The sequence below is a fragment of the Stenella coeruleoalba genome (genome assembly GCF_951394435.1).
Source record: "Stenella coeruleoalba genome assembly, chromosome: 2".
NCBI classification, from domain to species: domain Eukaryota; kingdom Metazoa; phylum Chordata; class Mammalia; order Artiodactyla; family Delphinidae; genus Stenella; species Stenella coeruleoalba.
In genome coordinates this window covers 136,211,497-136,239,244 of record NC_137147.1, presented here as the reverse complement: position 1 = coordinate 136,239,244, position 27,748 = coordinate 136,211,497, and the positions used below count along the sequence as shown (strand labels likewise).

The 27,748-nt window shown below is 42.0% G+C and overlaps 2 protein-coding genes across 11 annotated transcripts in view; one reads left to right on the top strand and one right to left on the bottom strand.

The window, feature by feature from the left end:
* THSD4 (thrombospondin type 1 domain containing 4) overlaps positions 1 to 27,748 on the top strand; it is a 630,174-nt gene that overhangs the window by 488,927 nt on the left and 113,499 nt on the right. The window lies entirely within an intron of this gene.
* Positions 4 to 12,962, bottom strand: LOC307181859 (small ribosomal subunit protein uS15-like; the record flags this gene model as incomplete). The annotated part of the gene is given in 3 exon segments (XM_079912758.1): positions 4 to 275; positions 278 to 572; positions 12,855 to 12,962. Coding segments are annotated over 3 exon segments (543 nt in total). The 3' UTR covers positions 4 to 135.

Below are 27,748 nucleotides of genomic sequence, written 5' to 3'. Positions count from 1 at the left end.
GCAGGAGCTTGAAGACCCTGGGGTTTGCAAAGGATCTTGCTGTTACCTTGCTTTACTTGTTCATCACCCTTGGAGATGTTTGCCTTATTACAGGAAGTTTATTTCTTGGTTTATGACAGTTAGCCACTTTTAAGACTATTTCCAATTGAGGGAGAGGACTTGTTTGGTCTGGTAATATCGAGGCAACTGGTGAATACGGCTCTCAATCAGAATCTGACGGAATTTAGCATCTTTATCCTTTCTGTTTCTCTCGAGATGCTTTCGAACAGCAACAGCTTCTTAATTAAATGATAGAGATCCTCAGAAAGATCAGGAGCAAGTCCTTTGGGCTTAAGCATTCTCAAGATTTTATTGCCTGTCACAAAACGTACTTGTGCAACACCATGTGCGTCTCTCAGGATCATACCGATTTGCGAGGGACTCAGGCCATTCTTGGACAGTTTGTAGATCTGCTCCTTCACGTTGTCAGACGTCAGCTTCAGCCAGGTGGGGACGCTGTGGCGGGAGGGCAGAGCCGACTGGGACAGGCCCTTCCCGGGAGCATGCGTGCGACCAAATTTATATTTTTTAAACTTTCCCAGGACTCAATTAATATCACTTAAGAAAATTTTTGTGGGACCAGTGAAGTCTTGGGGCTGCTGCATTTAATACTCAGCCGAACCCTGGAAACCCAATCTGTAGCCAAACATTTGGCTTTGGTTTAGAGGCAGAAGTCGAAAAGGGGAACTGATATGCAGGTGTGGTACAAAGCTGGTCTTAAAAATACAGATGTTATTACCTCTGGGCCCTAGGGACCTGGAACAAAATGCAGCGAGCCACCCCCAGAGGTGAAACAATGGTCATAAAATGGTTTCTCGATTCATGAGTTTTGCTGAGCTGTCTCTTTGCAACCTTTAGTGACTATTTAATAACACTAACAGCTCTTTGAGCTAAATTGCTAACATTTGGGGAGCAAGGTTATGTAAAACAAAATTGAATTATGAAAACAATTTTCCAGTTAGCTCTGGCATTTCTTTATTTCTGTTTATCTTTGTCCTCAAAGGAGCCATTTACCAGTTCCTACCCGGCAGGCATGAGCTGATGTCCACAGACCCCAAACAATCAGCACACACCTCTAAACAACAAGCGTTCTTATTTTCCATCTCTGGTCCTAGCCCAAAGTTTGGAAGTACATTCAGTCATGGAAAGCTCTAAAACCAAAGAAGTACCCAAAGTAGTCTTTTGAAGAAAATTATGATGCCTATTTAACCTCACTTAAATTTTCATAAGACTCTCTTAGCCTAGTACTGTTGGAGGTTGTCTTACTTAGCTGTAGAAACTGTGTGTATTGATACCTGAAACTTAAAAACAGAGGCACTTTCTAGTAAAACCGAAAGCACGCACGCCATAAAAGCAAGCAGTTCCACTTCTAGGTATATACTTCAGGGCAACTCTTCCACATGTGCCCTCTTAACAGCAGTTAAAATGAATAAACCAGATGCACATGTGTCCACGCGGATAGCTCTCAAGAACACAGGGTGAAGAAAGCAAATTACTAAAGATACATTACCATTATGGAAATATTTGAATTAAAAACACAAAACAGGGCTTCCCCGGTGGCGCAGTGGTTGAGAGTCCACCTGCCGATGCAGGAGACACGGGTTTGTGCCCCGGTCCGGGAGGATCCCGCATGCCGCGGAGCGGCTGGACCCGTGAGCCATGGCCGCTGAGCCTGCGCGTCCGGAGCCTGTGCTCCGCAACGGGATAGGCCACGACAGTGAGAGGCCCGCGTAACGGAAAAAAAAAAAAAACACAAAAACACAAAACAGACACTATAAGAGCATGGATGTACCCCAGCTTCAGAGACTGCCTCTGGGGAGAAGATGCAAGTAGGGAGGGATACCAAAGCCTCCTCAACATTATCCGTAATGTTGTGTTTCCCTAAGAAAGAAAATATCTAAAGCAAATTTAACACAAAATTAATTTACTGAGTACTTGGTATTATTTTCTATGCCTTTCTGCATCTTTACACATTTTTTTGATTTTTTTAATTGAATGAACAATTCTTTACATTCTCTAGTGATTTACAGTTTTCAAAGGTTTCACACATGCATCTTTATGCATTTTACAAATTAAACATAAAGCCCAAACCAGGATTGAGACAAAAAGAGTGGATGCACTGTCTAGCACCCAGGAGGGTTTCTCTCCAAACCCAGCAAAGCAAGGATAGTTGGCATCTGGTAAAACAAGCTGAGGCCCCAGTCTTCCTGAAGACAGAAGTACCGGCAAGTTGTATTCAAACGAATTCATCCTTTCTCTTTCAGCAGCCTGCTCTTAAAACTCCATAAAAGCTTGTTGTTTAATGACTTAACTTCCTGGTCACATTCTTCTTGCCTGGCACAAATTTTTAATCCCACCCGGTGACACTATAAATCGAAATTTCCATTGCTGCTATTCATTCTGTTCCTTTGTGGCTCAAGTTCCTCTTTTCTCTGTTCATTATATTCAAATGCATACACCCAAACGGGACCTATAGGTGGATGGCACAGCTTGCTCTCTATTCCACATAGAACTTTATTTAATACATGGAAATAAATAGCTACAGGTGGAGAGAGGTCTGATTGACAGTAACAATTCATTTTTCCAACTAATTCAGTTAACACCTGATTGGAAATCCTGACCAAGGTTTGAAGTTCTGTCAATGTTACTTAATATCGCTTCTGTTCAGCCAGTATCTATTCAACATCTTCTCTGTCAAGGGTGACCAGCCTATAAGACTGGAATTACATGCAGCTCTTTAGAAAATCATTGGCAGTCCCAGAAGGCAGTTTGAAGAAAAATATACAATGCACTGTCCGTTGCATCGATGCTGTGAATAAAGGCCTTTAAGAGTCCTGAGAGGGAGGCAGGGAGGAACCAGTGCAGTGTTTGGGATCAGACAAGTGGAGCTCTGGATGGCAGCTCTGCCATGATACCCCTGGTGAGCCCTTGGAAAAGTTACTTAACATCTCTGATCTTCTATTTTCTCATCCAAAACATGAGGTTAGTAATACCTACCTTCTGGGATGGCTAAGAACTGAGTGAGGACTTCCCTGGTGGCGCGGTGTTTAAGAATCCACCTGCCAATGCAGGTTTCGAGCCCTGGTCTGGGAGGATCCCACATGCCGTGGAGCAACAAAGGCCGTGTGCCACAACTACTGAGCCTGTGTTCTAGAGCCCACGAGCCACAGATATTGAGCCCACATGCCACAACTACTGAAGCCTGCACGCCTAGCGTCTGTGCTCCGCAACAAGAGAAGCCACCGCAATGGGAAGCCCACGCACCACAACGAAGAGTAGCCCCCACTCACCGCAACTAGAGAAAGCCCACGTGCAGCAATGAAGACCCAATGCAGCCCCCAAAAATTAAATAAATAAATAAATACAAAAGAACTGAGTGACATAAGTAATGTACAATGCTTCATACAGTGCCTGACATAGTGTAGGTATTTGAAAGCATAGTTGTAGTTTCCTCTTCCTTATTCCTGATGCAAGACACAGGGAGAGACAGGTAAATGCTGCACATTATCTATGAAGATATGATTTGCATGTAACGCATCAACATGAAAAAATATTGGTCCAGCTTTGGTTAGATTGCCATAGCAAGGTTTTGCCTAGGGGATTGTAACCGTCCATATGCCCTTTACCAAACAGAGGTCATCTTCTCGCATGATAATTTGTCATCAGGAGGGCATCAGGATTAGCTCATTGTGAAGCAACGCTTCTGATAATTGTGGTATCAAAAAACACAATTAGATTTTTGAATTCTGTGTGTAACCTTGCATAAGCTTGAAGTGAAACCTTGGGTGGATAAAGGTGATGTAAATGAATGTTGCACAAACTGTGTTTGTGATACTTTTTGTAGTACTTTAGGAAACATTACACGTTCTCATAAGCTCTTGATATCGCTCTAATTAGGAGGGAAAATGCTGTTAATGAGAACAGTCATAAATTTTTAGCATATAATTACAAGAGCAGCCTATGGATATAATCACTTAAATAACTTTGTGGTGATTTGTGCCACCGCATTTTATTTTAAAAAATTTTATTAAAGTAAGTGCATTTTTCTAAAAAAAATTTGAAATGGCTGTGTATATCCCATGTCATCCCTCCAGCCTGGACTCACTGCCCTAGTGACCACTTTTACTGGGGTGAGGGTTGAAAAGGTTAACAACCAGCAGGTCAGTTTCAGGTTGGGAGTCCAACCTATTTTCCATTCTCCCCATCAGCTACCCCCTATTATGTCATCTTGAGCAAATAACTTCCTAGCTCTGAATCTCTTGGTCTTTAAAAATGGGGATGTAGGATGTTAGACGAAATGATTTCTGGATTCCTCTGCTTCAGAATTCTGCATGTTCACGACTTCTTGTTTTTTGCATGTATGATTGCACACTAAAATGACCATGTGTTTTCAACTGTAAAATGCACATTTTTTTTCACATTTTAACATCCAAAAAATTACAACTGATGGTAACTTAGATTGCTGTGAAACACAGTGTTAAATACAGGAGAAGTACTGATAATAAGTACTATTTTATCAGAAGTTTCTACAGGAACATGGAAAATTACTGTCAAAATACTGACTAAAAATGAAAATGAGAATGTACAATTCTTGTAACTTAATGGAGATTTTTAACATAAAAACAACCCAGAAGATGTAAGGACAATTGTCCCAGGGGAGGGATTGGTTTGGGTGTCCCTGAAGGTCCCTTTCGGCCCAGAGATGCTCTGACACACTAACTTTGTTTCACTTACTTGGTTATTTTGTGCACTCATTAAGTATAGAGCAGTTTGGAAAAAATAGAAGATGGTTTATGGGAATGACATAGTAATATTGTACCTATTAAATAATTACACGTAAATTTCCATTGAAGTGTTAAATTACTGATATTCTGATCAGCTGATTGTTCCTAGAGCTGTCACACATTGATTATCTTCAGATAAATATGTTTGGACACTGAAACTGCAGTGAAAATAATTTCATATTTGTTGATGGCTTCAAAGGTTCTTTGGATTCTTGTAGAAACTCGAGTTAATTGCTATGAGCACAGTGCTGTATAACAGAAAATATTTTTTACTTGTGCTCTAGATAAATGGAACTTCCATGTTAATTCTTACCCTAGTAATAGAGGAAATATTACTTTATTATAACTGCTAATGATTTGGGTTGCTGTTGAGCTTATATGCATAAAGGGAAGTGATTATTACTTATGGACGACTTGTTTCTTGATTTCTCAAGCCTTCGTAATAATTACAATGCATGTTGTTATAGTCAGTCTCACTGCGGCTCTTAGCATGAATTCATGAGAATTGAAGCAGTTTTGAACCTGACTATAGCAGGAACAAAGCCCAGAGCTGTGGTGCGGTTGATCTTGGAGGAGCTCCTTAGAAAGTGGTTCCAACGCCAAAATCTGGGATCAGTTATCCAAAGAGCCATATTTGAGGGCTGGGTTTGATTTCTGGGTTTCCCTAATTGACAGTAGAAATCTCAATTTATCACATGTGCCATGAATTTGTTAGTCTGAAGGAATTAATCAAAATCCTGTTTCTGTAAACATTTTTATTGATTCATCATTTCTGAAATCATGCAGTTTATGAGTTGGTCCTATTTTGGGTAATAGCAATTACTTATGAAAGCTGCTAGATAGTTTCTGTCAAGTTTAATTAAACCTTTTCTGCTGGGAGACAGACTTTTTCAAGAGTTTGTGAACTGCCGACTGTTGATACCATGTCCCAAATATTACTAATAAAATGGAATCTCTACCAGTAAAAATAAGTTGGAGGCATCAAACCTCCAAATCTGGAAGCCACTTGACTTCTTTTAGACAAATTCCATATGTCTCATTACCTCATCGCGGCTCAGCATTTGGTCTTGTGTGTTGTTTGTGGGTGGGGGTCACTTTTTTTTAAACCTTTTTTTCTTTTTTGAGATGTCCACTCTATTTTTTAGTACTATCCTTTTGTAAATTTTAATGATGTGAAAGCACCTAAGGACTGATGGAGATGCTCAGAATAGCAACCTTTGTAGTCTGTCCTGACGACAAGCTTATCAAGGGAGATTTTTTGACTCATTTATGAAATCGGAGGAAAATTTAGAACTTTAAGGCTGCCTTTGACTATACAGTATCAGAAATGTGGGAGGATGTTAGGACAGAGGTAGCTATTGACTTAGAGAGGAAGTTTAATTGATGGGGTCCACTTTGATCTGGGCAGGTTTGGATTGATTAAAAAAAAAAAAGGGAAAGTAATTCAGACTGAGCAATGGTTCAAAGACAATGAAGAAGAGTTTTCTCCATTGGAAAAATGGTTGGATGACTACAGAAGAGTCAGTTTTTAAAGGTCTTGGTAATCAGGAGTCCCTGAAGAATTTTGAGTGGAGAAGTGATATAATGAAAGCAACGTTAAAAGAAAATAATTCAGGGCTTCCCTGGTGGCGCAGTGGTTGAGAGTCTGCCTGCCGATGTACGGGACACGGGTTTGTACCCCGGTCCGGGAGGATCCCACATGCCGCGGAGCGGCTGGGCCCGTGAGCCATGGCCGCTGAGCCTGCACGTCCGGAGCCTGTGCTCTGCGACGGGAGAGGCCGCGGCAGTGGGAGGCCCGCATACCGCAAAAATAATAATAATAATAATAATTCAGTGGCATTGGATAGAATTGGAGGGAAAGAGTAAGGTGAAGGAAAACTAAGAGGCAGGAAGACCAGTTTCTATTATAACAATCAAGGAGTAAAGTGATGATTAAAGTAATAATAACTAAGGTCACCAGAGTGGTGCCAGTGTTATGCCATTCATAACAACAAAGCTACCATTAATTGAATGCTTATTATGTGCCAGGCATAGTACTAAGTGCTTTACATAGAGTATATCATTTAATCATCATCACAACAACGTTATGAGATAAGTACTATTATTCATCCCATTTTGCAGATGAAGAAACTGAGACTTCGAAAAATTAAATGATTTCCCCTAATTGGTAGCGTGATCCCCTAATTGGTAGAGTGAAGATGTAAGCCTAAGTTATCTGACAGCTGAACCCATGTTATAAAAGAGAAACGTTAGAAGTATTTGAAAGGTAGAAATGAAAAATAGCCAATATATATTTTGCTTAGCACTGTACTTGATATTATAGCATCTTAAAGTAGTTAAGACCAAATATTTTATCATAAGAGTTTAAAATCTAACCAGAAAATCAAGTTGTAACATGAACCAAACAGATGTCATAGGTTGGATTCCTCAGGAAATAGCCTTTGAGATTTGTGTGCAGAAGGTTTATCAGGAAGAGTGCTTGGGGAAAATATCCCACGAAAGGTGAGGGATGCAGGAACGGGCAGATGCAACAGAGACCTCAACTGATCTTATAGGGAGTTCTGGAGCTGGAATGGCCCTTCAGAGTTGCCCCGATAAAGGCAAGGAGGCCAGGCCTTTGTACCCCTCCATCAAGCAATCAGTGGATGCTGGCTGCCCGCAGGAAGGGAGGGTAACCTTTGAACGAAGCAGCTTCCTTCTCCTGAAGACAGGTCCTGGGAAGGGACTCAGCTATGTCCTCAAGCCTGAAGGCAATCTGGACAACATACTACAGCATCCACTGCAACAAAATATAAGAACATACTTATATTTTTAAAACTGTCTACTCTTTAATATAAACCCCTTAAGTCACATTTGGGGGGAATATTTTCCTTTCAAAGTACTATTTTGGTGGGGAGGAGACACCTAATAAATCTATCAGTGCATTTCTTTGCTATAGAGTGGTGGCTTTAGTTCTTGAGGAAAATAATCAATATGGAAGGCATTTGGTGTGTGGCTTAATTGAAACACTGTGTTTTGGACCCATTTGGTGTTAATCCAACACTGTTTTCACACCTGCCCTCTTTTTATGATGCCTTTTTCAAGTGGAAGTCTAGTGTGGCTTTCTTGCTTCAGACTAAAGGAAGGACATAGACTGTCATCACTGGCCGGGAATCCAAATCATACGGTGTCGTGAAGTCATCCTTCACGTCCATCAAAAAGACCCTGACAGGCTTGCCTGCAGGGAAGAGCTGTGTAAATAATGTCTTGGGCCAAAGTCACCCAGGGGACACTCCATTATACCACAGCTGATCTTGACAAATATTAGGCACAAACACACAAAATACATACATACCTGGACTTCACCTCCCAGAGAATCTGATTCCTGGTGGCTGGAGTGGGATCCAGGAATGCTTATTTTGTAACAGCCTCTAAGATTCACCAGAGTTCAAGAACCCCTTTCCAGTGAGCCAGTGGAGGCCTTTGATAAATCAGTCTATTCTATGGGAGTCTTTGAGGATGATGTCACCAATTGGATATGTTGGGGCTCTCCAAAAGGCTGAATCTCAGAAAGAAAGATCTTCTTAGAGGAAGTGGGGAGTACCATCTAGAAGAAAGAAAGAAGTTGAAAAACTCTGCACTCAAAAGAGCAAGAGAACACAGGACAGAATTGGGAACTAGAAGTAGAGATAGGGATGATGAAAAATCTCTAAGATTCAGAGATCTTTTTGAAGTTCCTCTTGTTTATTTTTGTTATCCATTGCTCTTAAATGAAGATGATCCTTGTGTTTTTTTTTTTAAACATCTTTATTGGGGTGTAATTGCTTTACAATGGTGTGTTAGTTTCTGCTTTATAACAAAGTGAATCAGTTATACATATACATATGTTCCCATATCTCTTCCCTCTTGCGCCTCCCTCCCTCCCACCCTCCCTATCCCACCCCTCCAGGCAGTCACAAAGCACCGAGCTGATGATCCTTGTGTTTATCTTGAGGGATAGCAAGTAAGCGGGAGCATATAAGCAGGGATCTGCCTTATTTATTCATGCAATAAACCTTAGTTGAGCAGTTACTATATTCCAAGCACTGTGCAAATGTCAGCAGTGCACAGACAGGAAGATTCAACCTCTGCCTTCAGGAGCTCACAGCCTGAGGGAGCGGACTGAGACTGACAGATAATAGAGCACAAACACAGAGAGGCACAGGAACTGGGAGAGCACAGACAGCTGGTCCCTAAGCCCTCCTCTGAGAGTCAGGGAGAGCTCCCTGGAGGAGGTCTAGACGACTCTCCAGGATTGGAAATGCATAAGTCAAATGTGGTTTTTTCATCCATAATTGTGTCACATATTTCCACCTACTTAGATCTTCTTTGTTATCCTTTAAGAGGATTTTTATACGTTTTCCATAAAGATCTTTTGTCTTTGAACTTAATTCTTAAATAATTCATCATCTTTGATGCTATTGTGAAGAGTATGTTATTTTATATTCTTTTTTTGGTGGTTCATTGTTGGTTATAGAGAAGTACAATTGACCTTGACGTAGTATCTTGTATCGTGCAACCTCACAGTACCCTGTGACTAATTCTAAGAGTGTTTGGATTTCCTTGGGTTTTCTATGTAGATAAACATACCATCTGCAGACAAAGGCAGTCTTGTCTCATCTTTTCCAGTCTTTATATTTCTTATTTCCTTTCTCTGTGTTACTGCACTGGCCAGGATATCCATAAAGAAAGAGCAGCAGTAATTTGGGCATCTCTGTCTTCTACCAGACGCTAAAAGGAATATGTCTTACTTTTCTCCTTTGAGAGTGATGTTTTCTGTGGGTAGGTTTTGGTAGATTACCATTTTCAGGTTTAGGAAGCACCCTTCTACTTCTAAGTTTTTCTAGGAATGCTTTATCTTAAATACGAATTGGACTTTAACAAATGCTTTATTTAAATAGCGTCTTTTGAGATGCCCATATGATTTTTATTCTTTAGTACCAACGATGGAATGAATTACATTGGTATATTTATCAGATTGTACCATCCTTACGTTCTGAGATAAAATCACTTGAATATAATTATTACCATTTTAATACACTACTGGATTACATTAGCTAACATTTAATTCAAGATTGTGGCATGTTAAAGTAGGGAACATTGGCTTATTGTTTTCTTTCTTTTCACTGTTCTTATCCAGCTTTGGAATCAAAGCTATTCTAATGTCATTAAATAAAATGGGAAGCTTTCCTTCTTTTTCTGTACTCAGGAACAACTTGTAAAGTGGGGATTATCTGTTCCTGGAACATTTGATAGAACTTACAAAACCGTCTAGGCCCAGTGTTCTGGGGGAGGAAGGTGAAGCATACGAAGGTTCTTTATTACTATATCAATGACCATGAGGGCTGGCAGATGTGAAGGAGTCACTATGGGTCCCAGAACCAGCCATCGCCAGTCACAGCGGGCTGGCTACCCTGGGAACCAGAGGAACCAAACTCCTGTGAGCTGGGGCTGCAATCGACATATCTCGAATGAGGAACGTGTACAGAAAGGCTGCTTGAGCAGCTGCCTACAGGATGGATTTTATTGGGGATGGGGACAGGGGACATAAGTAAACAAAGAGAAACTTCCAGGGAGGCTGATGCAACAGTCTAGGTGTGGGATGTGGGGTGGCGTGGGGCCCGGATGAGGAAAAGGCAAGTCTATGAACATCGCAAAGGAATAACTGGGAAGCCCTGAGCATCTTCTTCTGGATCCTCTCCTCTAGAGCTGAGCTTCTCAAACTGTCCTCACACACAAGTAAGAAATGATGGTACAACGAGGGAGGTGATAAGAGTTAAGAAGAAGTGAAAACATGGACATGTGATGGGGAGTGCTGGGGACACGCGATGGGGAGGATGCCTTCACTTAGATCAGGAAGGGTGACAATAGCGTGGCCTGAACGACAGGCGTCATCCCTTGAGGACTACGGAGGGAGCACAGAGGCAGCGGGACATCCGGGGAAGGCCCTCAGGTCCCTCGCACCCTCTGTCTTGAAGCAGGACCTGTAACACTTCCAGCTCGTTCAGCAGTGCTTGATGTGACGTGTTCGGGTCTCCTCCCCTGTCTGGCCACTCTCCCTGGACGAGGCCCCGTTTGTCACAGTTCCCGCTGAGACAGGGCCCGGAGATCTGAAGCCAGGTGTCCAGCTGCAGGCTGGCTGGGCAGAGAGAGCTGGTTTAGGACACTTCTGTTCATGTAGGTGGAGCTTCCATTAGTTTTCTGGCAGTTCCACAGCATTGTTTATTCATATCGAGCCAGCCTGGTGACAGACTGGACACACAGGCTGACAGAGCGAGAAAAGTCAGGGTATTTCAAGGGTTTGGGGCAGGAAAACAGTAAGTTAGACACGTAACCAAACCCCACGATAACTGTTTTGGTTTAGGCTCACTCCACTGGATTATAAAAGTGACTTGTTTATCTTTCCATCTCAAGTGCCTACAACAGTCTCCAGGTCTCTGTGGGCACCCCATAAATATTAGTTGAACCACTGGATGACTAACCCTATTTCCCTCACTGCCAGCCCCATTCTTGTTTCCCAGGGAAGCCTGTCTGATGCCTCAGTAGGACAAGCAGTGGCTGTGAGTCAAAGTAGAGACATCCCAAATGTGCATGGACATCAGGGGACATCTCTTTTTCTCAGTTTTCTCATCTGAGAAGTATAGTCATCAAATTCATTTATAATCAAGGACATCAGGATCATCTATACTCTCAATGCAGGCAGACCTCGTTTTATTGCACTTTGCCTTATTTTGCTTCGCAGATATTGCTTGTTCGCTTGTTTATTTATTTATTTTACAAATCGAAGGTTGTGGCAACCCCGTGTTGTCAGGTGATGATTTGCATTTTTTAGCAATCACGTATTTTTTTAAAAAACATACTGCCATTGCACACTTAATAGACTACAGTACAGTGTAAATGTAACTTTTATATGTGCTGGGAAACCAAAACATTAGTGTGACTCGCTTTATGGTGATATTTACTTTATTTCCGTGGTTGTGAACTAATCGCACTATATCTCCACGGTATGCCCACAGAGACCTGGAGACTGTTCTAGGCACTTGAGATGGAAAGATAAACAAGTCACTTTTATAATCCGGTAGAGTGAGCCTAAACCAAAAGAGTTATCGTGGGGTTTGGTTACGTGTCTAACTTACTGTTTTCCTGCCCCAAACCCTTGAAATACCCTGACTTTTCTCGCTCTGTCAGCCTGTGTGTCCAGTCTGTCACCAGGCTGGCTCGATATGAATAAACAATGCTGTGGAACTGCCAGAAAACTAATGGAAGCTCCACCTACATGAACAGAAGTGTCCTAAACCAGCTCTCTCTGCCCAGCCAGCCTGCAGCTGGACACCTGGCTTCAGATCTCCGGGCCCTGTCTCAGCGGGAACTGTGACAAACGGGGCCTCGTCCAGGGAGAGTGGCCAGACAGGGGAGGAGACCCGAACACGTCACATCAAGCACTGCTGAACGAGCTGGAAGTGTTACAGGTCCTGCTTCAAGACAGAGGGTGCGAGGGACCTGAGGGCCTTCCCCGGATGTCCCGCTGCCTCTGTGCTCCCTCCGTAGTCCTCAAGGGATGACGCCTGTCGTTCAGGCCACGCTATTGTCACCCTTCCTGATCTAAGTGAAGGCATCCTCCCCATCGCGTGTCCCCAGCACTCCCCATCACATGTCCATGTTTTCACTTCTTCTTAACTCTTATCACCTCCCTCGTTGTACCATCATTTCTTACTTGTGTGTGAGGACAGTTTGAGAAGCTCAGCTCTAGAGGAGAGGATCCAGAAGAAGATGCTCAGGGCTTCCCAGTTATTCCTTTGCGATGTTCATAGACTTGCCTTTTCCTCATCCGGGCCCCACGCCACCCCACATCCCACACCTAGACTGTTGCATCAGCCTCCCTGGAAGTTTCTCTTTGTTTACTTATGTCCCCTGTCCCCATCCCCAATAAAATCCATCCTGTAGGCAGCTGCTCAAGCAGCCTTTCTGTACACGTTCCTCATTCGAGATATGTCGATTGCAGCCCCAGCTCACAGGAGTTTGGTTCCTCTGGTTCCCAGGGTAGCCAGCCCGCTGTGACTGGCGATGGCTGGTTCTGGGACCCACAGTGGCTCCTTCACATCCGCCAGCCCTCATGGTCATGCCCGCTCTGCGCTCCGAGAGGGGCCCTCATCCCTCTTAACCGGCTTTCCTTCTTCTGCCTCAAGTTGAAATCGCTCAATAAAAAGGGAAACAGTTTCCAAGCATGAAGCTTATGTCCATGTAAGCTGGCTCTCCAGCACTTTCGTTTTTTCTTAAAAGTTGTTCCTGTCTAACCACGTTCTAAAATTCCCCCAATAAAAAAGAAAACAAACAGACAAAAAAAAAAAAAACCCTCCTTTAATCAATGCTTGCTTAAGTAGTGCTTCAGACAAGCACTTCTTAGGCGAATGGATGCGAGGATTTTCCAGGGAGGGACAGGGAGATGTGAAATTGGCACAGAGCTCTGTTCCGTCTCCTTTGATCTTTAATTCGAGCCATTCCAGGCCGAGCTCAGTACACTCTGAAAACACACTTTGTGATTAAAAAATGGGCGGTACACCAGCCGAAACATTTGTTTATATTTTACCTCCAATTTCAGCGTTCTTGTTTCTTGTCATGCTTTCCTTGAGAATTTTCTTCATGTAATTAAAGAGGTGTGAGCGCTCTGAGCATGACTGTGAATAGGATACGAAGTGCAGCTTCCTCCCCTGAAGACAGAGCAGGGTTTCTCCCCACCTTCTCAGGCACAACGTCCATAAGGATATGGCAAAAACAACCTTCGCTGTAACGTTTCCAGAACGGTAATAACAGGCAGGCTGTCCAGGAAAGAAGGAGCCTCACAAAGACAGAGGCCTTCCAAAGAGGGCCTCTCACAGCCCCGGGGAGCCCCTCACAGGTGCGAGGGTGTTTGAATGCACCCGTGTGTGTCTCTAGTTCCGTTAGAGAGGGGTTTCTCAACAGTGGCACTATTCACATTTTGGACCAATAATTATGGCTGTGGGGCTGTCCTGTGCATTGTAGGATGTCTAACAGCATCCCTGGCCTCCACCGACTGTACAATCAAAAATGTCTCCAGACATTTCTAAATGTTCCCTGAGGAAAGAAAAAACCGCCCCACAACCCCCATTTGAGAACTGCTGCTTTGGATGGACTTGGAAAGGAATCCTTCTAAGAGGCAGCGTTTATGGGACCCAGAATAGTGAGTCACCTGAGACACTTCAACAAATGACCATGGCCAGGCCCGTGCCAGACCAAGTCAGAGTCTTGGGGGAAAGACCCAGGCATCAATGGCTTTAAAAGGCCCCCAGGTGATTCTAGTAGACACTCAGTGTTGAGAAAGAGAGAACTTTGAAAAGAGGGACTATTTCATGACCTCCATCAAAGGACTAAGAAGAAGACATGGACCTTAGAACATCGCCATTTCATTAATAATTGCAGTCAGAAAGGAAAGACCAAGAAGGACAAATGACCAGCTTAAGCTCTTGTGTTTGCTCTTTTTTTCTTCCTTAGTGGTTAGAAGAACCTTGAAATGAAGAAGCCCTGTGCTGGGAAGGGTCAGGGAGACCCAGTTACACCCCACAGCCAGGCTGTGAGAGAGGAGGAATCCTAAAAGGGTAGAACGTGTCTTGGAGATACTAAAAAGAAAAGTCAGCTGAGCCTCTGAGGCCTCAGGGAAGAGGGAAAGAGGGAGAGACAGACCAGGAGGGGAAGCAGCCCTGAGGCTTAGAAGTCATACCTTCCTGGCCACTTGGTTCCAATTAACCGAGGGTTAGGAAATGGCTTCAGCAGTGCTGGCTTAGGGGTCTTGTGATGTTCCTCCATGTTCCTCTGTGGTAACATAAGTCCTATATTAAAGGGATAAGAAAAACAGTGGGATGCTTTCGTGTCAGACTTCCAGGTTTCAGTTCAGGATGCTACCATCCCATCTCATAGCCTAAGCTAGAAATCCTCCTGTCGTTTTGCACTCAGATTTCTACTGAGGCAGAGAGATTAAGAGCATGGAGTCACTAGAGTTGTGTTCAGTTCTTGAGTCCATGTCTTACTAGTGGAGAGATCTTAAGAGAAGTAGGCTGCTGGACCTACCTGGGCCTCAGTTTTCCATCTGTAAAATGGGGATAATCATCATGTCTATCTCACAAAGCTGGTAAGAGAATTGAATGAGATAATCCATGAAAAGCATTAAGTACAGTGCTCGCTAAATATTAGCTACTCTCATTATTTATTCTTTGGCCACAACATCCAGTGGGTCAAGAAGTTCTGTTACCTGTTCCGTGGAAATGTCTTTTGAAAATATGGCCCCCAGCTTCCCATCTTTGTTGGTATTACCTGAGTTCTGTGTCACCAGTCACACCCCCTAAGTTTACCTTGCTGTGTCATGAAGCTGACATCTCTCCAGGTGTTACTAGGGTCATGTGACTCCTGATTAAAATTTCCAGAGGTCCTCTGGACCAACAGCGTGAAATCCAGAAGCCCTGTGGGCAGAATCTACTTCTTTGGACCCCCTGTGGTCTCCCAGTGTGTCAGAATTGTTAGTTTTGGTTCCCACCACCAAAGAGCCTGGACTGGCTTACTTTGCTTGGGTTTTAAAGGTCTGTATGTTTTCAAGTCACTCTAAGTATTGGTCGAATGAACTCCCCATCCACAGTTTACATGTCTTGGACTGAAGTGTTGCACACTTTTTTCCTGTTATGTTTTAAATATAAAGTTTTGTTTTCCCAGCAAGTGCTGTCAGTGATTTGGAAATATTGCCTGGTCCTGGTTAATTTCTTTTCTGCATCTCATGTAGGGTCTTGTTTACTTACATTAATAAAAAGACTGTACAAACAGTTTACATGTGAAATTTTCTCCTGGGGGCACAGAGGCCAACGATAGGGGCTAATTCATGAGTGAGGAGAAGTTGAACTCTAGGTCCTTTCAGCTCTTGTCTGACCTATTGCTGCAACAAACCTCCTAATTACTATGACAGACCTTGTCTAAGGCAGTTATTTTATTACAGGTCTCCCCAGTTTGGCACCTTAGCTAACAATTTGTCCTTTTTGGGGGGGGGATCAAGATGAGACAGGAAAGAAAAGAGTTCCTAAAGGAAAAAAGCAACTAAAAGACAAACTGCTCCAAAATCAAACTCTTTGGAATTCCTAGGCATTGGTTGACGCTCAACAGGAAAATTGCTTCCAGGAATATTTCGTCACATTGCCCCCAAATTTAGATTCTTCAGATTCTTATTCTAAGTCAGCCCCCATCTATTGGGTGTACAAATAAGCATCCCCACTTGTGAGAATGACTCCACTGCTTGAAGACAGGGGTAACTGGGGAAAGATGGTGACTTGAAATCAAGAGCAGTATTTCTCTTGAAGGGATAAATTTTGATTCCTTGAACATGCACCTCCCCTGGGTGTTGGTATAGATTATTAATATGTCCTCCTATTAGTTCTTTTTCCTGCTGGGTTATAATTATCAATGATGTTATAATTATCAATGATCAATGATTGTGAACTTCTTTGTCTATTTCCCTCCACTAGACTGGGAAGCAAATGACCAGAAAGGAAAGTCAGCATAGCATAAGGGGTAAGGGCATGAGATCTGACAATGGAAAGCCTATTCTCGTCCTAATTCTGCTGCTTACTGGCTCCCTTGGGGAGCTTGGGGAAAGTTATCTGATTGCCCTCCCACTCAAAATTCAGTTTTGTCATCTGTCAAATGAAATAATAATAGTAGCCACTTCACTGGGTTATTCTGAGGGATATGTGGGATCATATAAGTAGAGCACCTGGCACCCAGCCCGTGTCAGTTGCTGCAGTGACAAGGAGGAGGGTTTTTATAAGTTCCTTGAGAACACGGAGTGTTCTGTGTGCATCGCCAGCTTCTAGATCCGTATCTGGAAATGAAAGTGTCTGAAATGAATGAATGAATGTCATACTCACATGTTCAGGTCTCTGCTGTCTTCAGTATAAGTATTTAGGGAGGTGTGAGCACATCCACAACCCAATGACACACCCGGTACTTTGGCCACAGCTGGACAAGTGACATTTTTAAATCCTTATGTGATTTGGGAGAAGGCGTCTCCCCCAGGGTAATCAGTCACATGGCAGATGTGGACAGAGAAGAATTGTAGCTTGGGAACTAACTCATTGAGGAGATGGGAGGAGCAAGTTAGAGATAGGTTGATCAGAAATGAGAGGAAAAAACTGGCCTCAGAGGTGAAGGGAAGAGTTTCTTTTTTCTTTTTTTTTTTTTCTTTTTTTTTTTTTTGCGGTACGCAGGCCTCTCCCGTTGCGGAGCACAGGCTCCGGACGCGCAGGCTCAGCGGCCATGGCTCACGGGCCCAGCCGCTCCGCGGGATGTGGGATCCTCCCGGACCGGGGCACAGACCCGTATCCCCTGCATCGGCAGGCGGACTCTCAACCACTGCGCCACCAGGGAAGCCCGGGAAGAGTTTCTTGAAGGCAGCGATGCTCCTCTGTCCCCAGAGTGGCAGCAAGGTCAAAGGGAAGCCCAGTCCACGTAAACTGTACTAACACTCATTTGGGCACCCAGTTTTGTTACAGTTGCATGACCCCACAATTTCATTGTTCTCTTCTGATTAGCAGTGAAGAGCCTTTCCACACTGCCACAAATGGAAGCTATTCTAATGGCTCTCAGCTGGGCTGTGGTTTTGCTTGCCATTGTTTGCACACAAAAGCCTGATCCCATTAAGATGGTCAGATATTTCCTGCCATAGCATGGCCTCCTGCTCACAAACATTTGATGCTATTTAAAGCCTCTTCTCTGCAAATATGCTTTGGTCACATTTGTGTAGTGCCCATTAATTAAGGCCAGATTTGAAGCTCTCACAGCTGTCACTTCTATTAACTGGCTTCAGGGAATGTAGGACTTCATTTTTCCAGGAGATAATTTGGACATCAGAGAAAAGCCAAGAGATCCTCGAATCCCTGTAGCACTTACCTTAACTTCCCTGTAGCACTTACCTTAACTTCTAATGAAAAAGCCTCTTAGACAAAAAGGGACACAAAGACCCTTTCACAGAAACCATCAACACTCCTTGCCAAGTGGAAGATTTATTGGGTGGGAACACACACACACACACACACACACACAGGCTTTATTTGAGGCACCCTGGAAAATGAAAAGCTATCTGGGAAAAGTAATCATGTGAGAAGATGGTCTTGAAGATAGCAGCTGGGTTTTCTGTGAAAGTAAAAATGGACCAATTGACAACTGTGAGTCTGCTGGAAGGCTGAAAGAATGGTCTATTTTCTCCTATATCTATCTTTCTCTAAAGGAAACACATCGTGGATTGGTTGGAACACATGATCTTCTGGTTACCAAATGCTTTAATTAATAGGGAGTCAAAAACATATTGTACAAAGATTGCCAATTATCAAAGAAAGAAAATACTATTCTTTCCCAGCAGCATGATTTGGAACAGGAACATGGTGGCAGAGGTGATACTAAAAAAAAGAAAATCACAATCATAATAAAAAGGGAGTTTATGTTTATTAGGTCCTTAATCTGTGGCACCTTCAATGTATGCATTTTCATGAATTATCTCATTTGACTCTTGAAAACCTATGAGGTAGGCACTATGATGCGTCCATTTCATAGATGAGGAAATTACAGTTTTGCAAGCTTAAGAAACTTACCAAGGTCATCCAGCTGGGAAATGACAGAGTCAGAACTCAGATCTCAGTGAGGTCTGTCTGTCTGTCCTGAAGCTCTTGCTCATCGCCTTCTGTTATCCTGGTTCAATGGAAAGTACGTGGGCTTTGGAGGCAGACCAGAGTTTTGTCCAGGTCTGTCATGTGATCATCAACAAATTGATTAACTTTTCTGAAACTGTCCTTCAACTCAAGTAAAATGGGAAAAAAATAATAGCTGCCTCATAGTTAGTATAAAAATTAATGAAATAAGGATAAATGAAGGACAGAGATAGTCAACAGATGTCAGTACCTCCTCCTTTTCCTCCATTTTATTTCATTCCAGTTATTTCTTATTTCCATCCCTGGACTGAAGCTCCCACCATCTTCTGCTACATTGTCCCTGCATTCTTGGCTTCTTGGCTCTCTATCATGGGTGGGGACCAGCACAAAGAAATCTTTCTTTGCTTAGCTCTTCCTAGCAATCCTGCAGCTGTGCCTTCAACTCCCCTGACCCCCACCGGTCCCCCAGGAATCACAGGCTCCCACCTCTCTCCTCAATTCCCATGACATCCCAGAACCACAGGAGGACCTGTGAGGTGAGAGACCTGCAAGTTTGATTACTGGCCCAGCATTCCCTTCTATTCAGGAATTTCTCACATTTAAGCAGGTTCCTAAGAGCTCTGCGTGACATCTGTTTTCACCCTCAAAACTGCTTTCTAGATTCAGATTTTATTTCTTCGAGAAACTTGGGCATTCCTGCCTTAGTATGGTTTCTGAATTTCCTGGTTGAGTAAAAAAAGAGAAAAGACAATAATTAGCAGAATGCTTTTCAAATATAATCCATGGACTTTAGCTGGAAAACACAGACACCTAAAGAACTTGTTAAGATTGTGGTCTTTTGCATTAGGAATTCAGGTGAGAATGAGTAGATGAATTTACTGATAGCAACAGAATAAATAGAAAACAGAGAGTGAACAATTCTCTTGAGAGAACACCCACTGTTAGGAGGTAGTAGGGAATCAGTGATCAGTGCTAGTTTCAAGTCTGATTAACTCTTTTTAAGCATTGTTTACAGACCTTTAACTTCTTGTTTACTTTCAGAACACCTGTTTCTGAAGTTTTAGATGAAAACTAAAGTTCCTTTACTAGCAAATTCTTTAAAAGATTGGCTTTCACAGTATGGAGAACAGTATGGAGGTTCCTTAAAAAACTAAAAATAGAATTACCATATGACCCAGCAATCCCTCTACTGGGCATATACCCAGAGAAAACCACAATTCAAAAAGACACATGCACCCCAATGTTCATTGCAGCACTATTTACAATAGCCAGGTCATGGAAGCAACCTAAATGCCCATCGACAGACGAATGGATAAAGATAATGTGGTACATATATACAGTGGAATATTACTCAGCCATAAAAAGGAACGAAATTGGGTCATTTGTTGAGACGTGGATGGATCTAGAGACTGTCATACAGAGTGAAGTAAGTCAGAAAGAGAAAAACAAATATCGTATATTAACGCATGTGTGTGGAACCTAGAAAAATGGTACAGATGAACCGGTTTGCAGGGCAGAAGTTGAGACACAGATGTAGAGAACAAATGTATGGACACCAAGGTGGGGAAAGCTGTGGGGGGGTGGGGATGGTGGTGTGATGAATTGGGCGATTGGGATTGACATGTATACACTGATGTGTATAAAATTGATGACTAATAAAAACAAAAGAGAGATTGGCTTTCAGAAAACATCCTGGGCTGTATAGATTGAGAAAGTACAGTCAAGAACTGAGCCTTTGGCCCCTCTCCCTGCCAGCCCATGTTAAATATTTGCAAACACGAATCTAAAGAGTATTAAGAATCGAACTGAGACTTTGGAAGCCCACAGTTAGGAAACAAGTAGAGGAAATGAAGAAAGGAGAGCATGGAGGGCCAAGGTGGGTGCAAAGGCAGAGAATAATGCAAGAGGTGAGGCGTGAGCAGTGCTCTTGGGAATGAATGAGAACTGAGAAGACCCCATTTGATACAGGGTAAAATGAAGTCATTAGCATCTTCAAGGGAGAAAATCTCAGTAACTAGCAAGGGTGGGAATCCGTGGCTAAAGGTTAAGAGACATGATTGTTTGAAAGTTGGTGCTTGTTTGAGATATTTGGTAGTGAGAGGATAATGGCCAAAAGTGGAGGCAGCACCAGACTTGGGGCAGCAGTGAAGGTCAGGATTGTCAATGTGTAATTTCTAGTTTTTTGCAGGACATGGTTATTCTTGTGTATTCTTGTATCATGTTGAGTTGATAGTATGCAGTGGGGACAAATGAATGCAGGATTCTCCGGGCTGTATTTTCAGAAGGCTGAAGGCCATTTGGTTACTTGTGGACCTCTGTTTTACTCTGGCTTTGTGTGATACACAGAAGTTGTGATGAAATGTCTTGTAGATTCCTTACAGCGACCTTCATGGAGCTTTCCAAACTATATCTCATAAACCAGAAGCGCCAAGTTAAAGTCTGAACCCTAGGAGACTAAAAGTATACATGAAAATCATGAACTGCATGTGGAATTGGCAAGTAGCATTCTGTGTCTATTAACAGTTTGTCTTTTCTATATAATAAAGAAAAAATCTTTTTCAGCAATTTCAACTACTCCATTTCAAACTTTATTATTCTCATAGTCATAGTAATTTAAATCTATGATATAGCAATGCAATAGCACACTCTCTATCAGGCATTAGAAAGAAAGAATTCAGAACATAGTTTGACCTACCAGATATTAGAAATTAGTATAATCTAGTCTTTGTCACCTAGCATGAAATTCTACATAATTTTTTGGCTGTAGGTTTAACAACTTAACCAGACTTTGTAAACTGTAATTTTGAAGTAAATCCTGGTGACTTGCATGGGGGATGGGAGAGAGTTCCACTAAGCCAGATATAACTCAGGAGTGACCTCCACTGAAGCTAAGAAAGTATCTCTTTGACATAAACACCTCATTTGCAATACAGAAGCAAAAATGCACTAAACCACAAAATTTCACTCCATGTGGACCTAGGCTCTAATTTCTTCGTTGTCCGAATGAGACATTCTGTAAACTGAAAAGGAAGCCGAGTTGCAGCCATAAAATTTTACTTAATTCAAGAATTATTATCACTTAGTACGTGATAATAGTTCTGAAAGGCATACAGAGCTAAATTTTGTATGTTCTTTGCTCAAGACACTTAGATGTAACTTGAACACAAGGTCGATGATAATGTTGGGATTTAAATATTCTAAAAGACTTCCAGTTAACTTAAAATGTTCATCGACAAAGAATTATGATCTTTATCTTGTGGCTTTATGTAATCCTGACCTACTGCCAGTATATCCCTGGGGATTCTCATCTGCTAATTCTTATAGGATGGTCTAGGTCAATTACAGGTAACCCATTTAGCAAAAAGAACAAGCCAGAAAAGCATTAAAATATATTCAGGTATATTTTTTCTTATTCAAAATAAAGTTTCCTTTAGTGTCAGGAAGAATAATACATCTCATAATGTATATTCCTGGCCTTTCTCAGTAGAAACATGTCAAGAAAAAAATGGTACTCTTTTTTAGCCACCAAATAGTAATATTTGGGGAAGATTTGAAAAGCAGTGAAAAAAAAAAAAAAGCAAGTTTCTAGTCTAGTGTAGTGAAGTTAGAGGGCAGACAATAGCAAAACCTGGTGGCTAATTTATGGCAAGAGGGCCAGGGTTTGCCTGGTCTTGAATTTTCCATTGTTAGGTTGATTTCCCTGATACAAGTTGAGGCCACCAAACCAGGTGACTCCTTCAGAGCCGAGAGCAGAAGGACAGCATGACACAGAGACCCAAGTTGTGCTGAATATGATTTAGACGTTCCAGGCGTTCCCCAAACTGCCGTTGATCTCTTGTTTATTTTGCTCGCAGATATCATCCCCCGGGCTAGACACTAAGCCCATTGAGAGCAGAGACGTGACACACCCCACTTTTGATTTTTCTAGAGGATTGTGTCAATGCTGGGCGCGTGATAGGTGTTTAATTAATTCTTCGATAATATAGTAACTCACCTGATGATTTAAACCTTTCTTTCCAGATGCTTCCATCCTCAGTCCATTCTGACTTTTGATGTTGAGCATACTTAAGATTTATTGAGTGCCTACTATGTTCCAGGCTCAGTGCTAAGTCCTTTATACAGATTGTGACCTCCGATCCTCACAGCAATCTTATGAGGCAGGCATTCACTGAGACTCCATTTTGGGACCAGTAACGTGATAAGGTCTTTCTGTACAATCCCCCTGTTGGTCCCAGTCCTGCCTCTTGGGACCACGAAGAGGACATCTTTCTTCCATGTGACAAAGCCTCCAATATTTAGAGCCATCTAGCATGTCTGTCTTCTTTTCTTCCTGTTAAACACTCCAGATCTTTATACTGTAATTGTTAACAACAATCACAAACTCTTATTCCAAGTACTGTGAGAAATGCTTTCCTCTTGTGGCTTTAAATTACTATAATTTTTTAATTTAAGCACCTTGCCTGAGGTCACACAGCCAGAGTGGCCAACAGGATTGGAACCCCAGGAGAGCATGATTCCAAAGACAGAGTTTCCAGTTATTACTCAGTGTCATTGCTATTTAATAGAAATATTATCTTTTTTCACAGTATAAAATTTCTTATGTCATCTTTTTAATAGAAGAGTGAAAAGGGCAAATACTTTGTCATAGAAAGAAGATTCGCAAAAGGGGTATTTTCAAGCCCCTGTTTTCTCTGGAAAACCAAATGCTAGAAAAGGTCTGATACTGAAAATATATTTTTGATACTGTACATCAGTAAAGTTATTCTAGATCATTCATCTTTGGAGCTGGAAATCTAGGGCTTTTCTTGCACCAGAGTCTCATCCCATAGTCCTGACAAAGAGGGGATAATGTTGAGGAAAAGGACTGTTTTAGGCAAAAACGTCAAACCAAATGGAAAATATTAGAAAGGAAGTGGGACAGGCCAGTGTCCAAAGGTCTCCAGAGATCAGAGCTTGGAGCACTGGTGGAAGGTACACAAGAGAGTGGTTTCCAAAGGGAGGATTTGTTACAAGTCAGAGTCTTTCAGGGATGAACGGCAGGTGGGGAGCTCCCTGACAGTGGGAGAGGGTCAAACAAACAGATAGAGAGGGTTCTTGCCAAGAAGGGAAATGTCTTACAAAGTTAGGGTCACCAGGCACCCATGAGGTCATCAGGAGAGGTAGTGAGAGTTGGAGTTAACAGCCCATGTTCTGGGACCAGACTGCCCAGGTTACATTCTAGCTCAATAGCTTGCTAATCTAGGACAATTTTCTCAACCTCCCTGTGCCTCAGTTTTCTCATCTCTAAAACGGAATTAATATCATCTACCTCTTGGGGTGTTGGGAAAATTCAATGTGTTAATTTATGTAAGGCATTTTATAAAAATAAGTGCTATGCTTGTGCTAAATTATCTAATCTTATAGTCTTCACTTTTTAGCAGCCATGCTCTTTTTTCCAAACAAAGTGGTATGAGAGATCCTAATCATAACATAAATTTTTAAAAACTCGATGTGTTGTGTTAGTATTAATTTTAATTAAAACATTGGCATCTAACTGTTATAATAGCAATTAGTGAGCATGTGGCTCTTTCGTTGAGTAGAAATTTTAGCGCTTAGAATATGGAAAATGATTTTAGATGCCTGAGCATTCAGTTTATTTCTGAATTTTCTTTTAGCTTACAGTTCTTGAGGCATTCCTGATTAAGACAGACAACAAATTGCAAATTGTAGACAGGCGATCTCTTTGATTAAAAATGGGAGCAGTCTGTCCTGAGGGCTGCCTAAGAATGAGTTAATACAGCAGTGTCCAGTGTGTTATAATTAGGCATATACAATGGTTAAAAAGGATGTTTATCAAGTTCTTCCTATTTTACAGACATGTTTTAAAGATTATGAAAACATTAAAATACAACCGTAGAATAGCTTGAAAGCCTATTTAGTCTAGCACACACGTTTTATCAGTGAAATTAGCCCCAGTGACCTGTCCAGGGTCTCAGCAGGGAACAGTAGTTCCTAGGCTGACACGCGTGTGGATCTTGGCCCCTTAAGTTACCTCCTTCGACCTTGGTTAGACCAGATGACTTCTATGGTTTCTTCCGCTCTAAGTCTGTGATTCTAGCATTCTTTATGTAGTGGGAATACTTGGTAATAAGACTGATTTTACTATGATAAGCCGCCTCCTCCTCCTATGGGTTGGACCATTTTGTTCTTCTCTATATTACAAAAATCTGTTAGGAAAAGAAATTCAAAGTTATATTTTTTGAAAAGGACATCCTTTGCTGAAAATCCATTTTATTATTGTTCCTACCCACTTTAGTGATGTTTGTATAAAATAGAGAACTGTGGTTTTCTACAGCAAGGAGAGATAGTGGGGTATTTGCTAACACTCACTGGCAACGGCAAGGTCCAAATTTACGAAGAAATCCAAATTTGCTTTTCATGGCCAGCTAGGTCAATGCCCTATGCCACCCTTGTTTGTGTTCTGTTCCCTGACATTTTAGCTTTTATTAAAAAAAGAAAAAAAAAAACCTGGTTCAATTTGTCGATGACTTTGAACGACAGCAGAGAGGAAGACACACATCCTCGTCTATGCTGATGATATTGTTTTCCAGCCATCCTAAGAAGCAGATAAGTCATTCTGCTAGTTACCATCTGAATGGCCTTGTGTCAACAATGTCACTATTCCCAACTTATTTGAGGCAAAGATTTTTCCGGTGTTCAGGTAGACACTTCAATAACTCTGGAGCACTCCAGTTCACTTCTCATCTCAGGGGTAAAATCTTAGTTAACCACTCAAAATCAATGTTCTACCAAAGCACCTATTAAGTTATAGGTTTATAGCCTTCCTCTGCTCAAGATCTCTAGAAGTTTCTGTACCTTAAAAAGAGCAGGCTGTTTCCTATCTTACTTAAAATACAAGCTGAGCAAATTGAATCTACAGGGATTTCTTTGTAGTCCTCAAACATATAGAATACAGTCTCAACGAGGGTGACCTTAGGCCTCAAAAGGTAAGCCCCAGGATTGCTAGGATGACTCAAATACACTCAGAGAAAAGGTGGTCTTGGAGAAATCCTGGTCTATAAGCTCGTGATGCCATGATTTTAGCTTCCCTTTCCACTCACTAGTCAAAAGAGAACATTCTGGAGGCTTAAGGCAGAGTGCGTCTAATAGGAAATAGAGGCTGTCCAAAAGATTTAAAGACCCTTGGGTCTGTACTGGAGAGAAAGCCTCCATCAGATCCTTTTGTTACAACAGGAAAAAGTGGTTGGGAAAATTTTTCGTGCCAGGGCTTCAGGCAACACATGGAGACAATGGATAAGAGAGAACCCAAAGATTCTGAGAAATTGCAGCTTTCCCATGACTATAAAAAGCAAGTCCAACACAATATTAAGAGACTCCCTTCCGTGAACTATCAGGAAAGAGCAGGCAGTCAGAAGCCATTTTTCTCTCCGTCACTGTCAACCCCAGGCTGCATGTCCTCATCCAGAGGACGCTTGCCTTTGTGGGCACTGCATTCACCCATTTCCAGAGCTGTTCTCACTCCCTCTCTTGTAGCTTCTGCTTTTCCCCCTTAGTGTGTGCTGTTCACCGCTGTGTTCAGTGTCTCAGTCACTATTCACCTCGCCTGTTTGGCTTCCACCCTATCATTCTGTTTCTAAGAGTTTGAGCCAGATAGCTGTGGGTTCGTGGCCTGACCCTCAGCTATATGACCTCTTTCCTTCTCTATTAAAATGGAAGTAAATATTGTCACCTTACTAGATTCTCAACAAGTACCAGTTTCCTTTCTTTCCGTTGCTTTTCTTGGCATCCATCAGCACCTCTATGGACTCCTTTGAATAATGAGAACCTGCCTTTCTTACAGGGTCCAGAGAGTCCATCAATTGTCAAAACTGAATTTTTGACTCTTTTTGACTTTGGCTCTGGTTCTCTTTTAACTAGGGTTGCTTTTACTCTGCCAGAGAAATGCTTTTCTTTTTACTTCCATATTTGCTGCCATTCCACATTCCTTGAAGTATACGCAGTCCGGCTGTTCTCTAGCTAAGTAACATTTCAAGGTAGCTATTGTTTAAGCTAGGAATGAATATCATTTGTTTGTATTTCTTTGAATTTGCCCTCTATGTTATCTTTAACTTGACTTTAAATAAAACATAATATGTATTGAGTTCCTCCCCTGTGTCAGATGCTTTTTACAAACTTTGTCTCCGTTTATTATCACAAAACCAACCCAACAGATTAGAGCAGAATTCATAATTAGCATTGCTAATTAATAGCTACTGTCACTTTAACAAAGTATTTTTGCTGTCAAAGTGGAATGATGCTGGATCATTTTCAAAATTTCTACTTTCACTCAGTTATCACACCTGGGGTAAAGCTCACTCTTGAGCTACTATAGCCCCAGGCACTCCTTTCCACCTGGAATCAGGAACTTAAATATAGGCATAATGCCTGGGAGAAAATAATCATCTTGTTTAAGTGACAACTGACATCAGGAAGCCTTTTGAGCCAGAGGACTGACATGATGACAGCTGTATTTTGGGAAGATAAATTTCACAGCCACATGCAGGATAGATTACCTGAAATCACAACATTAGCCTTTCTTACGCTTATACGTCTGGGGGGCATGACTTAAAAGCTCATAAGTATGATCTGTTTAAAGAAGGGGCTGGTGAAAATTAAGAATTTCAGGGTTCCACGAAAGATGGTGAAGAATCAACGTTTATCCAACTGGTTTGCATGTCCTAAATATTTACGTACACAAGTGCATATAGGTCATGCAGTCACTCGGAAGCCATGTGTGGGTATCCTATCTGCCGTTGCCCTACCTACCTTAAAGTTGGTTTAAAGTTGCAGAAGAAGGGTTAAAGTTGCAGAAGAAGGGAAGTTTTCTGCAAGCGTGAGAATTATTCATCTGGCTGCCACCTGAATTATTGTTATGGAACACATTGAGTTTGACAGATAACCCTGTTCTTAGACATCCTTCAAAAGAAGCGTGAAGGAGCCTTCGTGTTTAAATATTTCAGCCAAATTTCTTCCTTCTGAGCATGATGGAACACAATGTCTTTCTTTCTTTTTTTTTTTTTAATTTTGTTTATTTATTTTTGGCTGCGTTGGGTCTTCCTTGCTGTGTGCAGGCTTTCTCTCGTTGCGGCGAGCGGGGACTACTCTTCGTTGCGGTGCGCGGGCTTCTCATTGTGGTGGCTTCTTTTGTTGTGGGGCACGGGCTCTAGGCGT